The sequence below is a fragment of the Mirounga angustirostris genome, unplaced genomic scaffold (assembly GCF_029215605.1).
Source record: "Mirounga angustirostris isolate CCGP_5_RB_7025 unplaced genomic scaffold, mMirAng1.0.hap1 SCAF_3, whole genome shotgun sequence".
NCBI classification, from domain to species: Eukaryota; Metazoa; Chordata; class Mammalia; order Carnivora; family Phocidae; genus Mirounga; species Mirounga angustirostris.
Window position 1 is genome coordinate 10,451,393 of NW_026991711.1, and position 15,556 is coordinate 10,466,948.

Below are 15,556 nucleotides of genomic sequence, written 5' to 3' on the forward strand. Positions count from 1 at the left end.
AGAGTGGATCATAAATGTTCTCACCACACACACACACAAAAATCATAATTATGGCAAGTGATGAATGTGTTAACTATCATCATTGTGGTGATCATTTCACAAGATATACACACATCAGGGGCACCTGGTGGCTCAGTCAGTTAAGCGGCTAACTCTTGGTTTCGGCTTAGGTCATGATCTCAGGGTCATGAGCCCCTGCATCAGACTCTGCACTCAGCAGGGAGTCTGCTTGAGATTCTCTCCCTCGTTCTCCCTCTGCCTCTGCCCCTCCATCTTGTGCTCTCTCTCTCTCTCTCTAAAAAATAAATAAAATAAATCTTTTAAAAAGTATATACACACCTCAAATCATGTTGTACACCTTATATTTACACAACATTATTTGTCAATTACCCCTCACTGAAGCTGGGGGAAAATGGCCTCTCCCATGACGATTTGCATTTTGAAAGGGAGGCGTTGAAGGAAGGAGAGAACTTTAAGACAAGGAGGTGCACGTTTCGTGTCTTCATGGATGGGTCTGCCTTGATACAGAAGAAAGGAAGTCTAGCAGAGACTTGTTTCAGTACTCTGTCACTTGTAATTTTCCCGAGTCTTTTATTTTCATAGCCTTACTGTCCTCAGTTTCATTGAAGAGGTTCCTCCCCAAGGAGGCAGGAGTGCATTCTAGGAAGGTCTCATCAGAGAAAGACCTAAGCTGAATCATTTTGGCAAATATGTCACAGGTGGCTGTGTGTCCTGATTTGGGTGCAGATGGAGATAAGTCACATAAACTTTAAATCCAATGGTAAGTGGGGAAGATATTATGAAATATTAGTGTCTTAGAAACAACTTTTAAAAATAACAAATATTTGGGGAAAATAATACAAAACAAATCCCTGATCTAAGGTAAACAGATAAATTATTTAAATCCCCAGTTCTCTGACAATTTAAGGATTGGAGGAAGTGATCCTCAGGGTCACCCTAGTTCTAACGTAAGCTACTGGACTTGGTGTCAGATGGCCTGGGCCAGCATCTGGCTCTGCTCCTCCATACCTTAAGCAACCCACTTACCTGCCTTTGCAGTGTAGACTGCCCCAATTGGTTGTCTGAACAATCTATTGATTAATCAAAGTGAGATTTAATACTTATTATAGTGAGGGAGACCACCGCCTCAGCACTCTTAGTAATGTCTCACAAGGGATAGGTCAGGAGTGAATATGTGTAAGGTTTTCGGTTTGGGGTTGTTTTTAGTGATTGAGATCGGGCAAAATTCTTGCTGTAAGAGTCTAGATCATTTCACAATATATACAAACATTGAATCATTATGTTGTATACCTGAAGCTAATAGAGTGCTATATGTCAATTATACCTCAATTAAAAAAAAAAAAAAGAGTTTAGGACTCTCCAGGATACACAGGTAACAAGTACGTATTATGGACAGGTAACCATTACTATTCTGGGGTTGGGGGCACAGAAGAGGGGACATCCCTTGGCCTCCCCTGGGGTCGGGGCACAGTGGAGGGCACATCCCTTGGTCTCCCCAGGCCCCCAGTGTTCTTTCCACCTGCTCTGGCTCCACAGTTCAGTTGTCTGTTGTTCCAGTGGAGTTTGCTCCTCTGTTTTTCTCTTTCCTTCCTGATGTGGGGTAACTTTCTGCTGCCCAGAAGTCTATTCTATTCTGTCTTCTGAATTTTTAACCATCTCCATGCATTACCTTTAAAAATAAATGGCATGGTTTTTAGAAAAGCATTTTTTAAAAAAATGTTTAGGATTGAAGGACCGAGCTGGGCAGGGTCTTGGCCTGAGGACCAATTATTTTTAGGTGATTGGTTTGACCAGTTGAGTGATATATTATCTAGAGGCAGGGGCTGGTCTATGAGTCTGTAATTCATATGAATGGATTTTCAGAGACTTCCTGAAGCTAACAATGAAATTACTTATTGGTTAACAGCCTTAAATTCTTGGGTAGGAATTTCCTGGAATGAATAGTAAAGTCCTATTGATGGAGAGGCCTGAGTTCTTAGTCCTGATAATTAAGCTGCGGGGCTGCCCTGAGTCTCAGTGCTCAGGGGATCCATATTTCCATTTGAAACAGGATCCACGTTATTCCAGAAAACAGTATGTTATATACCTTGCCTGTGAAGAGGAAATTCGAGCCGACAAAGGGAAAAGTCAGAGAGAAAGGGGCCTAGAGTCGGAGGTATTTGAATCATCGGAGTCACGGGTGACTTCTACACATAATCATCTCTAATTTGTTCATCTCTGTTCTTCCATGTAGTATTTTCTTAAAATCAATCCATGCTCCGAGAAATAGAAATGAACTTCTCCATAGATTTGGGAACTCTCTGATAGAAACAGAAGTGGGGGAGGGGTGCCTGGGTGGCTCAGTCGTTAAGCGTCTGCCTTCGGCTCAGGTCATGGTCCCAGGGTCCTGGGATCGAGTCCCGCATCGGGCTCCCTGCTCAGCGGGAAGCCTGCTTCTCTCTCTCCCACTCCCTCTGCTTGTGTTCCCTCTCTCGCTGTGTCTCTCTGTCAAATAAATAAAATCTTTAAAAAAAAAAAAAAAAAGAAACAGAAGTGAGGCATTTTGACAGACCTTGAGGATACGGTCACATGCTTGCATGCAGGGGATTTGCCTGGGGCAAATGGGCATCCGTATTTGTTTTTCCAAGATTTATGTGGAGAGGAGTGTAAGGAGGAGGATGTTCCATCACCTAAATTGTAAAATCCAGAGTTGCTATGAAATTCACTCTCGTTTTGACTTTGCCTATGCTGTTCAGCTCCACTGAGGAAGCTTCCCTCAGAAAGCAGTGACCTTTTCAGTACATCAGGAGAAATCAGAACAAATAGCAGTGTGCTTTCCACAGCCTCGCTGCCTCTACTGAGATTTCTCCCCTTCAGAGCCCTGAAACTGAGCACAGATGCATTATCATTCCTGCTAGGCTGAATGCAGAGAGAAATGTAAAAAATAAAATAATTAAACATTTTACATTACTTGAGAAAATTCCATCCTTGACCATCAGGACCTCACTAGTTAAGAAGTATCTTTACAGCTTTCTTGAACGATTGGTCTAGTATGCTATTTGCATTCTGATATTTGGATCTATGACAAAATTTTCCTGGCCGCGCACTGGTATTAATAATTTTTTTAAGTCTAAGTAATAGTAGTGGGGCGCCTGGGTGGCTCAGTCGGTTAAGCATCTGCCTTTGGCTCAGGTCATGATCTCAGGGTCCTGGGATTGAGCCCCATGTTGGGCTCTCTGCTCAGGGGGAAGTCTGCTTCTTCCTCTCACTCTCTGTCTGTGCTCTCTCTCTCTCTCAAATAAATAAATAAAATCTTAAAAATATAAAGTCTAAGGAATAGTTGGTAGTTGAATACTTACTACAAAAAAATTAAATATAATTAATGACGTGGGGGGTTAGTTTTTCTGTAAGAGAATCATTTTTATTGACTAGAAATACAATTTATATACTACTTAAATATGAATAAAATCAGAACATATTTATTAAGATATAGATTTTTAAATGGCATTAGCTGGATTTTCATCCTGACAGAAAGGACTCACTCATTCAAGAAATACTTCTGTAGCATCTTCTGTGTGCTAGGCACTTTCCAAGATACTGGACACATAGATTATTCCCTCAAGGAGCTCATGTTTGCCCTGAGAACGTTATTTATGACACTAGTCAGGTGGAGGGGTCTTCGGTAATACCTCTAGTTCTCTGAACACAACTGTGGCAAGAAGATTCATACAGAGCATTGTCATGGTTCCCTGGCTGACTTTAATAGTTAAAATCATTTACCTAAAATGTTTCACAAAATAGAGTGTTTTCTACCTTAAACTTATTTCCATTGTGCCATGAAAATGCCTTTCCAACATGAAGATGGAGAGGAGTAGGAAAAGGGAGATGGGAAAAGAATGAATGGTGAGTATTTGTGAAGACCCACGTATGATGCTAAGGTCTTACGTGTGTTATCTCAATCAGTACAACACAGCTATGCAGGAAAACACTGTTATTACCCCCATGTTATGCATGACAAAACCGAGGCTTAGACTGGGTAAGTACTTTCTCCCAAGATCACATACCATAGAAATGATCTTGGGTATCACATTGATACCAACTACAACCTGATTTCCCAAAGAGGCAGCCATATTTATGTGTCCCCAACAACTTATGCAACTAAGTTCTCCCGTTTACTGGAAAGTGACTGTGCGCTGAACACTGTACTCCTTTATAAGCTCTGTCTAACTAGGGCCTCATAGCAAACCCCGAAAGTCAAGGAGTATTAGCTCTGTTTTAGAGATGAAGAAATTAAGGCTCAGGAAGCTTAGGCGACTTGCCTAAAGTCACCCTGTCTAGCGAGTCAGGCCACTGTGCTAGTCTTGCTAACATAAGGTACCATCAGAACATTTCATGGATATACTCCCAAACTAATAACAGATTCATCAACCACGGTTGGCATCTCCGACAGCTGGCTGAAAGTCCTGGGAATGGAGACCCATGATCTTTGAAATGCCTGAAGTGCAACTAGAACACTCTCCATTCTGCTTGATTGGGCCAGGGGAAAAAATGGTCCTATCCCAGAATTAAGAAACCTAGCCGAATGGGTAGAGACCAGCACGTTGCAAGAACAACCGGCCAAGGGAGAGGGGAGGGCATGGTCACAGGTGTTGGTAAAGGTGAGCCTGATTGATTTGGCAGGTGGAAGAATGATTGAGAGTGGGACTGAAACCAAGAGCACTGGGTAGGAGGGGCTGGTGATCAGGCCCGAGGACCAGCTGGAGGAGAATCTCTACCTGCCTTCAGAGGCACCGCCCGCAGAGGCACAGTGACTGCCATGGCTGAGACAAGCATGGCATTGTCTTCTGCATGGGTGGTGACTGCCTACCTGGAACCTTAGTGTGCCCCTCACTTTGGAGCTCTGTGACTGATGGGGGGCTGAGGACTTAGCCAGGGGGCTTCGTCATGGGCGAAAGGCTGAATGCAAGTGTTTGTTTTTGCCCCATGGCCTCTTCCAGGTCCCTGTTCTCCCAGTTCTGCCTCCCTGGGGTCCAGGACAGATGAACTGACACCTGAGCTCTTCTCTAGAACATAACCATCTAGGTCACACTCCTCTGGAAGACAGATGAGCCTGATAGTGCAGAGACTGAGGAGATAGTGGAGTTTTCTGGAGGAAAGCATTCAGATTAAACCGCAGTGATGCCCTCCAAGAGGCCACCTGTTCCTATGCACATCATTAGCTACAGGACAAGGGGACTTTGAGGAAAGGACAAGCAGCCTCTTCATTCTTATTCTGTTCTCTCCGGTCTAGACCCAGAGCTTCCAGTTCTCTGAAGCAGGACCAATTACATGGAAATCTGAGGGAGCTTAATAACGCGAAACGTTAGCATCTTACCCCGGATGCTCCTGCCCATTTGACAAGCCCTCCTTTTCAAATTCTTGTTTCATCGTGTAGCCTAGTGATTCAGCAGCTTTGGAGGTCAAGTGAGTTCTTTGCAGCTCCACATTCTGGGCACCACTAGCAAGACACACTCTGCATGGCTCAGAGGGCCTGAGCACCTTGCAGCCTCTCACAGACCTTCGGGTTAGACCTGCCAACCACTCGGTGGAATGCGCTCCAGCTGCAGGAAGGGAGGGAGGGGAGGGGAGAGGGGCCAGAAAGACCCTGCGGATGAGAGGAAGCAGATACCCCTAAAGCTGGGTTTGGGTCAGCCTCCTGACATAGCAGCAATTTTTTTTCTGTTTTATTTTATTTTTTTTATTTTATTATGTTAATCACCATACATTATATCATTAGTTTTTGATGCAGTGTTCCATGATTCATTGTTTGTGTATAACACCCAGTGCTCCATTCAGTACGTGCCCTTTTTAATGCCCATCACCAGGCTAACCCATCCCCCCACCCCTCTCCCCTCTAGAACCCTCAGTTTGTTTCTCAGAGTCCATAGTCTCTCATGGTTCATCTCCCCCTCCGATTTCCACCCCCTTCATTTTTCCCTTCCTACTATCTTCTTCTTTTTTTTTTAACATATAATGTATTATTTGTTTCAGAGGTACAGGTCTGTGATTCAACAGTCTTATACAATTCACAGCGCTCACCATAGCACATACCCTCCCCAATGTCTATCACCCAGCCACCTCATCCCTCCCACACCCACCACTCCAGCAACCCTCACTTTGTTTCCTGAGATTAAGAATTCCTCATATCAGTGAGATCATATGATACATGTCTTTCTCTGATTGACTTATTTCGCTCAGCATAATACCCTCTAGTTCCATCCACGTCATTGCAAATGGCAAGATTTTGGGGATTTTTTTTTGATGGCTGCATAATATTCCATTGTATATATATACCACATCTTCTTTACCCATTCATAGCAGCAATTTTTTATGACAAATATTTGGCAAGAATAATCTGAAGTCTTCAAAAACCAGAGTACTGGGTATTAATATACTCAATATTAATAAAACATTAAATTATTAACATTTGATTTAGTAAAGATATTTGTTAATGTGTAATGTATTTATAGATGTTCATATATTGAATACTAATTATTAATATTGAATATATTACCAGCAAAACATTAAATATTAACCAAATACGTAATGAAATATTAGATAGTTTCATAAATATTTATCTGTGATTCTATTTAGGCCGCCTAGTTGTTGTTTTCTCTTATTCCTGACATTTAAAAACTTTTGTAGATTAAGTTAAAGACCATTTGGAGAAACAGAGACTAAGTAAATATGTGGAAATTAAGTGTATTCAGAGAGCAATAAGGAGATAAGATCTCTGGGTATAAGCATTTGTATAAAACATAAAAGATGAAGATTTCAAAGAGGCAAAATATAATTTAATTTAAGCAAAATAATTTTTTTTGCTTTTTTAAAACCAGACTTTCTTTCCTTGAACTTTTCTTAAATTTTTTTATTGAGATGTAATTGACACATAGCATTATATTAATTTCAGGTGTACAACATAATTCGAGGGGATTTGTGTGTATTGTGAAAATGATCATCACAGTAAGCCTAGTTAACACCCGTCATCACGCACAGTAAAATAATGTATTCTAAACATGTTTTCCTAAGTCTTTCCTGATTTGTGGTAATCAAAATATGTTATATTTCATTGAGATTGTACGTGATGTGTACATTATTACAAAGTGATTGTAATAGTGCTATGCATCAGGAGAACTGCTATTAAATTTTACCTAACAGATGCAGCAAGCTATTTGAACAGGGTTTTTCTTTTCCTATTTTATCATTGGAGCATAAAGTAATAAGTAGTATAAGAAAATCCGTATGGGTAGAAAAATTGGTTCATATGGTTTATGCAACATTTGCAAAATTTCACCTTTCTTATAATAAAAAGTTCAGTCTTTGCATTGTAATTTATGTTTTTCTGAGTCAGATGGAGCATTACTAAATTTAAACCCCCAGTGTGGTGTGGGGTTTCAGACGGTCTATTTCCTGAATTCTAATGGATGCACTAAAGGCAGGGATTTCCCTTGAGCTGATTTTCCTTTTTATTTATTATACCCACTTATTATAAGACAATAAGGCTTCCTTTATGTATTCAATCTACAATGAGGCTCTGGTTGCCCGTGTATTTACTTGTGTACATATGACAACATTTTTATGAATAGCACAAGATTGGAAAGAACAAATCGGATGTCGCTTAATGCTAAAGAGCCATATCCATTTACTCAGGACTGGGTTGACTCACAAAGGAGTGGGGTATTCACTACGATAAAAATGCAGCTTTTTCCTCATCTCAGCAAGAGGCCATTACAGAGAAGCTCACCTATTAGCATCTGTGGTTGTCTCCCCTTAGGAGGATTTCATTGTCACTCTCCTGGAGTCAGGTAAGAGCCCTTTCCAGGAAATACTCATTACCCATTCTCTTACCCCGGTCTACAGCCATAGTTTCACGTAATTACCACCGAAGGACTATTTTCCTGTTTTCTGTTGGTGTGATTACATTATATTAAGCAACATTCGATAATACTTTGCAATGTATAAACTTGTGGAGCTCAAAATCTAAGTAAAATCCCTCAAATTTAATGCTCTGCAAAGTTACATTGCAGTTCCTTTGGACGGTAATTACGTTTAATACCAGATGGTTTCATGCAATCTGACTTTTCTATAATGAATGAAAATAATTTGAAGACTCATAGACCTCTCTCTTTCATTACAGAATGTACAGGCTTTTCCCACACCCTTGTTCTGGAACATTAAGAAAGAAGATATGGAGAGAGAGAAGAAAGAAACTGAGGACCCCCTGCTACTATTTCTATAAACAACTAGTGGTGTTTAAAGGCTAATAAAGCTCCAAAGATCTCTCTTACAACCATAATCTTTGGGCCAATTTTAAAATATTTTAGATGGAGGAATGTCAAGAAAAATAGAGACAATTTCTTAAGACATGATTCTCTTCCCTCAACCTCCATAAAAGATTATATATATATAGTTGTCATATAAGGGGCAATTGAAATTCCACAGCACAAAGGCAATGCAGAGAGAGGGAAAAAAAAAAAGAATCAATCTTTCATATGTTTTTTTCAAAGGCTTGGCAAGAAACCAGGGGTAATATTTTTGCAACTGGGAATGTGTGTTTGCTGGAGAATATTCCCACATTTGAATCATCATCAGGGGTCCTAGTCTTGTTTTACTTTCAAAGGTAGAGAGGGCATAACATTAACCCCAACTGGGAAAAGGAAAATGCCTCACTGTAATTCTCCTCCAGGGAGCAGGAATAAAGGGATTACATATGCCTGCATAATGGAGAATTTCCTCACTCAGACAAGACAAAAGACTTCATTATTTTTCACCAGACACTTGAAGCCTTGTGCCTCCCAGTACCAGAAGACAGGCAGAGCAATGTTTTATATTAAACCACTAGATGGAGTTTCTAAGAAACTTGCCCTTATGAAGAGATACGGAGAAGGCAGTGAAGACTTGATACCATGACACTCTGGCCCATCCCCTAAGAAAAGCCAGACAGTGCCTGAAGTTCGTGGTGTGTGTTTTTAATATTATCAGCTTCGCTTTTTCTCTAGGCAACAAATAAAGTTTTCATCCTGAAAATTATTTATTTTATCTTCAGGTGAGACCAAAAACATCTAAATTCTAATAAAAAAATTTAAAGTGGCAAAATATAACCTAATTGAATATTCAAATACTTTTCCTTCTGACTAGGTCTATCACTGAGTAACTTTAGTGATATGTACATCTCACTTCTTATTGGTAAAGTAATAGAAGTCTCAAATTCCTTACTTACTATATCAGCGTGGTAGTAGATTCCTATAAGACACCATGTATGGAGACCATGTTCCCAGTGACAGATCAGACCACCCCATTTCAGAAATTGAAATGAGTTCAGCTCTGCCTCATATTGACTTGTAGGTTTCTCTTAATAGCTTCACATAGAATATAGATAAAGATGTATAAATTTTCTACTTGCAAGAAGCAGTGTCTGATTTTTTTTTTTTTATTCCTGTCTCAGGGTCTCATCTATTATGGGTATGCAGCCCATCCCTTGAGTAGCATAGTATCCTAACTGGAGATAAAATTAAGATTAACTTCCCTTTAAAAAGCATATTTCAAATACATGCTGTTCTGTTCATGATTATTTCCATGCTTCATAAGCGTGAAGTGATCAAAAAAGATGTTAAAATATTGGATCTTCACAAAATTTCAGGGTTCATTCATTTCACAAATATTTATTGAGCACCTACTGTGTACAAGATGAAGTAATAAGTGAGCAATGACAAAGTCAGCCCCTGCTCTCTTGGAGCTGTTTGGAGAGAGGCGCATATAAGGAACCGAAAGAGCAAAGTGGGTGACATGGCGGGAGCGAGTCCCTGATGGTAGAAGATGAAGCAGACCCTACGTGACTTTGAAGTCATGCTGAGCTTCTAGACTTAATCTTTCTCTGAAGAGCAATAGGATGTTGAAGATTTTAAGACAGCGATGATTAACTGTGTTAGTTACCAGTTAGAACATCCTAATTAGTTACCAGTTGCTTGGTGATTGAAACAATGCAGATTAATCTCAAAGTCTCAGTCAGGAACTGGGTGTGGCTTACCTGGGTCTCTCACTAGGCTGCAGACATTTTGACTTGCTCGGGAGGAATCCCCTTCCTCGCTCACTCTCCCATTCTTTTTTTTGTTTGTTTTTTAAGATTTTATTTATTTATTTGACAGAGACAGCGAGAGAGGGAACACAAGCAGGGGGAGTGGGAGAGGGAGAAGCAGGCTTCCTGCTGAGCAGGGAGCCCGATGCGGGGCTGGATCCCAGGACCCTGGAACCATGACCTGAGCCGAAGGCAGACGCTTAATGACTGAGCCACCCAGGTGCCCCTCACTCTTCCATTCTTAATAAGACTTAGCTCCCCATGAGTGGTCAGATTAATTAACCAATGCTTTGGTTCCTTCCTCGTCCACTGTTAGCAGAAGGCCACTCTCATTCCTTAAGAAGTGGGATCTCCCCATTCTACGAGGGTGGCAATCCTCCACCCTCTGTATAATGTTTTAAGGCCAACCATGACCTGGGACAACGTGGCAGCCTGCTTCAGCAGAGCAGCAAGTGAGGGAGCAAGGGACAGTGAGGAAGATGAAATGCATGTCTTTTGTGACCTATCCCATCCCATTAGCCTTATATTTGTTAAGAGCAAGCCACTAAGTCTTGCCCACGTTCTTGGGCTGTGCCAGAGCATGAAAACCAGGGGCGGGATCATTGAGGGCCATCTGAGAAACACCTGCATGGTGACTTGCAGGTGTTCATTTCAGAGATCACTTTGCTCACACTAATAACACACAAGGTTTATTGAGAGTGGATGCGTGGAGACAGGTGAAGAGGCTCAGCTCTAGTCTATAGCATATATCGCTGTTGATCAGGCTCAGAACAGAGAAGGCTTACCTTCCAGTATGACCCTCTGTCCCACTCTCTTCTGTCCTCCATCCTCTGTAGAATGTTTTAATACCAACCACGATATGGGACAAGATAGAAAAATAAATAATAGCAACTAAAATGTAAACAAAGTGTCAGTGTTTCCAAAGACTGGCACATTCATAATCATAGCTGATCCTCCCAACTCCCTACGAAGTTGGAGGAAAAGGTGATGTTGTTCCCTATTTTACGTAGAGCACACAGAGGCTCAAGCGATGCCCATCCCCACCTGAGGTCCCACAGCCAGCAAATGCCAAGATCAGAACCATATGGTTCTAAACCTGTGTGTGCTCAAATCAACTTCTCCATTAGGCGTCCAGGCGAAGGCAGACCTTTCTGTCTGAGCTATGCTGCTGGGTGTAAAAGTACTAACCTAATGTGCTGTTTGAACCTTGAGACTAGCAAGTTCCAGATCCAGCCCCGCACCTCCCTCAGCCTCCTGTCTCCTTATAGCTCCACCGCTCTGCCTCGAGCCCACTCCTGCTCTCCATCACTCTGCCTCTGAGCACGCCAGCAACCTCTTTTCCTGGGAACTCGAGGATGAGTGCTCAGATGGTCTTTAAAGAACTCGCCATCTAATGTCCAACGATGACAAAAATGCCATAAGCATTGAATAACTTCGGTTAATAATATGCTACAGGAACATGGGACATAGAACTGTCCAAGTTTGTAATTATATTACTCATGTCAGAGATACTATTTGGTAGTTCGTAGTTTGGATTATAATATATGCTTGTGTATAATACAGTTGTATTTCCTTTTAAAAATAATAAAGCAGATGCTTACCATGCTTTCGTGTGAACCTTGGCACCTTGTATTAGAGAATGTATAACCTCTTAGTGAAATCCAATCATGCCAGATTGAAGTGAATAATTTTCTACCAAGCCTGTTATTTTCCAAAATAGCAAAATATTTTACATTATCAAAGAATGTGACAATGGCTTATGTACAAGGCTGTTTTATTTATGCAGAAACATCCTAATGTGGCCTTCTTTCTATACCTGCTCCAATGTCCAGGTGTCGTCAGGGCAGATGTATTATGCAGTTTCTTTCTCTTGCTCCCTGCATCCCCCCTCCTACCCCAGATTTATGTCCTTCCATCCAAGTTCCTCCCTTCATCCATAGGAAACCCATTTTTGGCAGCTGGTTCTTTTGTATAATGTAGTTAGATGTTTCCCATATGTTTTCTTCCAGACAGATTTATGTATCTATAGAAGAGTTGTTTCTTCTGTACCATTACCTGTTGTTTCTGTGGGGAAACTATTATAGATAAATAGCTGGTTATTAACTATTATGGATGCAGTGCCTAGAAGAGAATTTTGAGTTTTAACTTTAGTAAGATCCACCACTGTCCTTAGGAGAGGAAAAAGGCTTTCAGGAGCCTTCAAATGAACTGCCCTTCATGTGCCCTCCACTCACCCCACCCCTGCAAATTGCCTTCACCCAAATGTTTATTTAACAATTTGCTAGATGAATATAGCCCCTAGTTTTCCGCTAAGAAACTCTAGCGTTTACCAAAGAATTTCCTACTTCAAAAACCACTATAGATACTCAAAGGAAAGTGAGATATCAGAGCATTTGGTCTGAGAGACTCAACAGGAGTTGAGTTGCCAAATGAAGATGGAGACAGTTGTTGACCTTTGTCTTGGCGCAGAGATGGGGGCAGTCCTGGGGTGTGGGGTTGGACGGGGGCTCAAGAGACAGTTGCACTGAGCCCGAGGCCCCACAGGTGATCTCAGAACACTAAGGGAAGAGGGCTGCATCTCCCTGATTTCACTTTGCTTGGGTTACGTGGGTACCTTTGGAGTTCCAGGAAAAGAGGTGGTGGGTAAGCAGCCTCTGCTCAGAGAACACAAGTTTCTGGCAGGGTCCCCTCCGTGAGGAAGTGAAAACCACCAAAGTGTATGCTTGGCTTGAGCAGAACTCTGAAGTCACTTGTCACACCATTTAACTGGCCCAGAGTTACTGAGCATTTTTTTCTCTTTCTCATCGTTTTCTGGTTTGAAATTGTACCAGCAAACACTGTTATGTACACAGAAGAAAGTGATAGGAAGAGGAAATGAGAGCCAGTGGCTTTATATATTCTACACATAGGAGTGGTTGTCTCAGTCTGATTCAACACATGTTTTCTGATTGCAGGGTAGAGTTAAAAACCGGCCCCCCCATCACCCTGACCTTCTCTTACAGAGAACAAAGATGCACATGTCACGTGCTTAGCTGAAACTGCAGCCCATTTTACTGTTATGTTCCGAATTCTCTAGACCCCAGTGGGAAAGAAAGGGCTGATCTTGAGCCAAAGAGGAAAGGGGGGTTGCTTTCTCACCACGCTTCAGCCATGTTGTTGGTGGAGGGGATGGAGATGCCATAGGGTGTGGAGTCTTTCCAATAGTGGGTGCATCTCCACCCACCATGGAGACCTCCCTGTCTTGTTCAGTCAGAGGAGGGAGTCTCAGCAGGATCCACAGAGCCACCCCAGCGGGAATGGGTGTGTTAAGTTGACTTGGGTGTTGGGACACCCATGAGGTTCTAGAGTCTGTAGATGCAGTCCTAACTCTTCCCCAGCAAGAATGCCCAGGCATGCTCAGACTGGGCTGTTGGGCAAGTACCAGCAGTCCTTTATCATACGCAGCTCGAAGCCAGTGATATTCTTCCATTTCAAACATAGCAGGGATGGCCAGCTCGAAGGGGTATACTGTATTCAAGTTGCATATGTTTTGTATGTAAGCCCTAAGGGCTCAGCTACTTTAGGAGGGGGGAACTCTTATGACAAAAAATAAAGTTTACTAAGACAGTAGCTAAAGTTTAAGCCTTGACGTTTACACAAATGGCAGGAATCTGTAGATCTGTGCCAAGATAACACTGCTTTCCAAATAGATGTTCTCCAGATGCTTCATCATTTGCAGTCCTTGGTCTGAAGAGCAATTCTTAGTCTGTATACATCGTGCAAGATTGTGCTAAAGCTTTGTGAACTCAGCGTAACTTATAAGTGCGTCTTCTTGGGGGGACACCATCCTAGTCCTGGAAATAAGTACATTCTCTATCTCTCACTGCCATAAATCCTTGGTGTTCGATGAAATTTTGACTTTGGGTTTTATCTTGAACTTCTCCGTGGTGCTTATTAAACTAAGAAGAGTGATGTGGGGGGGATGGCTCCCTGTAACGCATTTCCATTCATTGAATTGGCATGATTTTCATAGGTATTTGCTGTAATTATCTTCATTGGCATCAAAAGCATTTTTAACTACTTGAATATACACGTGATATCGTAAGCTGCTTCAATGTATGCTAAACAGACATGTATCTTTTTCTTGACGATCTTGGCTCTGAGACAGGCAGTGATAATCTATCTAATTCAAAGCCCATCTAGAAATGTGTTTTAGGAAACATAAGTATGAAAGTTTCATGTAAAGCAATGACAAAAGTCATGTGTTCAGGTGTTGAAAAACATGGCATCATAAGATTTGCATATCATAAAATCCTTGCATTTTAAGTCTCTGAGTTTTCTTTGAGATCAAAGTCTTGTCCTCACTTTACCAATAAGAAAACTGAGCCCAAAGGTCACTCACCTAGTCCGTGACAGTGTCGCCTCGGGACACAGGTCTCTGAGCCTCTGTATTATTTTCTCTCCACTTGACTACTATGTCAAGGGAAATGCTGTCATTTCCAGTTGGAGGGAGCTTTCTGGAAGAGGAATTTTGTTTTCTGTTCCAATCATTCACCCCCCAGTCTTCAGAGTTTCTCATGGCTGCAAAGAAAGTGGTAACCGGTTACCTGCAAGCCACAGACTTTAGACTGAGGTTTCTTAGGTATTAATCTCAGCTTTCATTACTTCTCTTTACCAGTCACTTTTGCCTCTAGTTTTGTTTTCCTGTTTCCCTGGAGTTCTGCAAAATCTCCTTGGAACATATACTCCATCATCCCAGAGGCCTGGGTGGACAAATCCTTCCCCAAAGGGCTGTTCTTAGAAACCTCCTTGTCCAAATTCAAAACCAACATCATGCCTACCTATGGTGAGGCTGGCCCTACTGCTTGCAGGATCCCAATGGAAGCTCCCCCCTTGGGTGGGGGGAGACGGGTCGTGGCAGGCGGGAGCTTTCTGTTTATTTCCAGCACCCCCGCGTCGCCTAGCTGTGACAGTTGTGCTTTGTAAGTGTTCTTGACACTGAGCCTCAAGCCCATTTTCCTTCATGGTTATTTGTCATTTGCTGTGTTTTGCCTGATCATTGGTGTTTCCTTAAAAATAATAAGAGTAATGAGCAATTATGTTATTATTCATCCCAAGTGTACAGATCATGCATTTATCTCGGGCTCCTTTTTTTTTCTAGAGCTTGCACTCGACAGCGCATGCTGAGCGGATCATTTGAGGGGCAGCCAGCAAAGGAAAGGTCAATTCTCAGTGTGCAGCATCATATCCGCCAAGAGCGCAGGTAAATACACCAGGACACAAAGCTGCAGAGAAAGTAAGGAAAGGAGTTTTGCAGGAAATGGTCTCTGTGCACAGCCCCGGTTAGCAGACAAGCATGTGGGAGGAACTTTGTTCTATTTGCTGATGGCAATAATAACGAAACTCACAATCAGATTCAAAGAGTCAAAAAAAATCTTTCAAAAACCTTTTCCTTTGTGATGG

At 41.8% G+C, this 15,556-nt stretch overlaps 1 protein-coding gene across 1 annotated transcript in view; it reads left to right on the top strand.

Annotated features, from left to right (window-relative positions):
- NALCN (sodium leak channel, non-selective) overlaps positions 1–15,556 on the top strand; it is a 312,103-nt gene that overhangs the window by 251,125 nt on the left and 45,422 nt on the right. The window contains exons 19-20 of the mRNA XM_064585923.1: positions 7,758–7,844; positions 15,255–15,356. Of these exons, the coding sequence (XP_064441993.1) occupies positions 7,758–7,844; positions 15,255–15,356 (189 nt within the window). The remainder of the gene's footprint in view (positions 1–7,757; positions 7,845–15,254; positions 15,357–15,556) is intronic.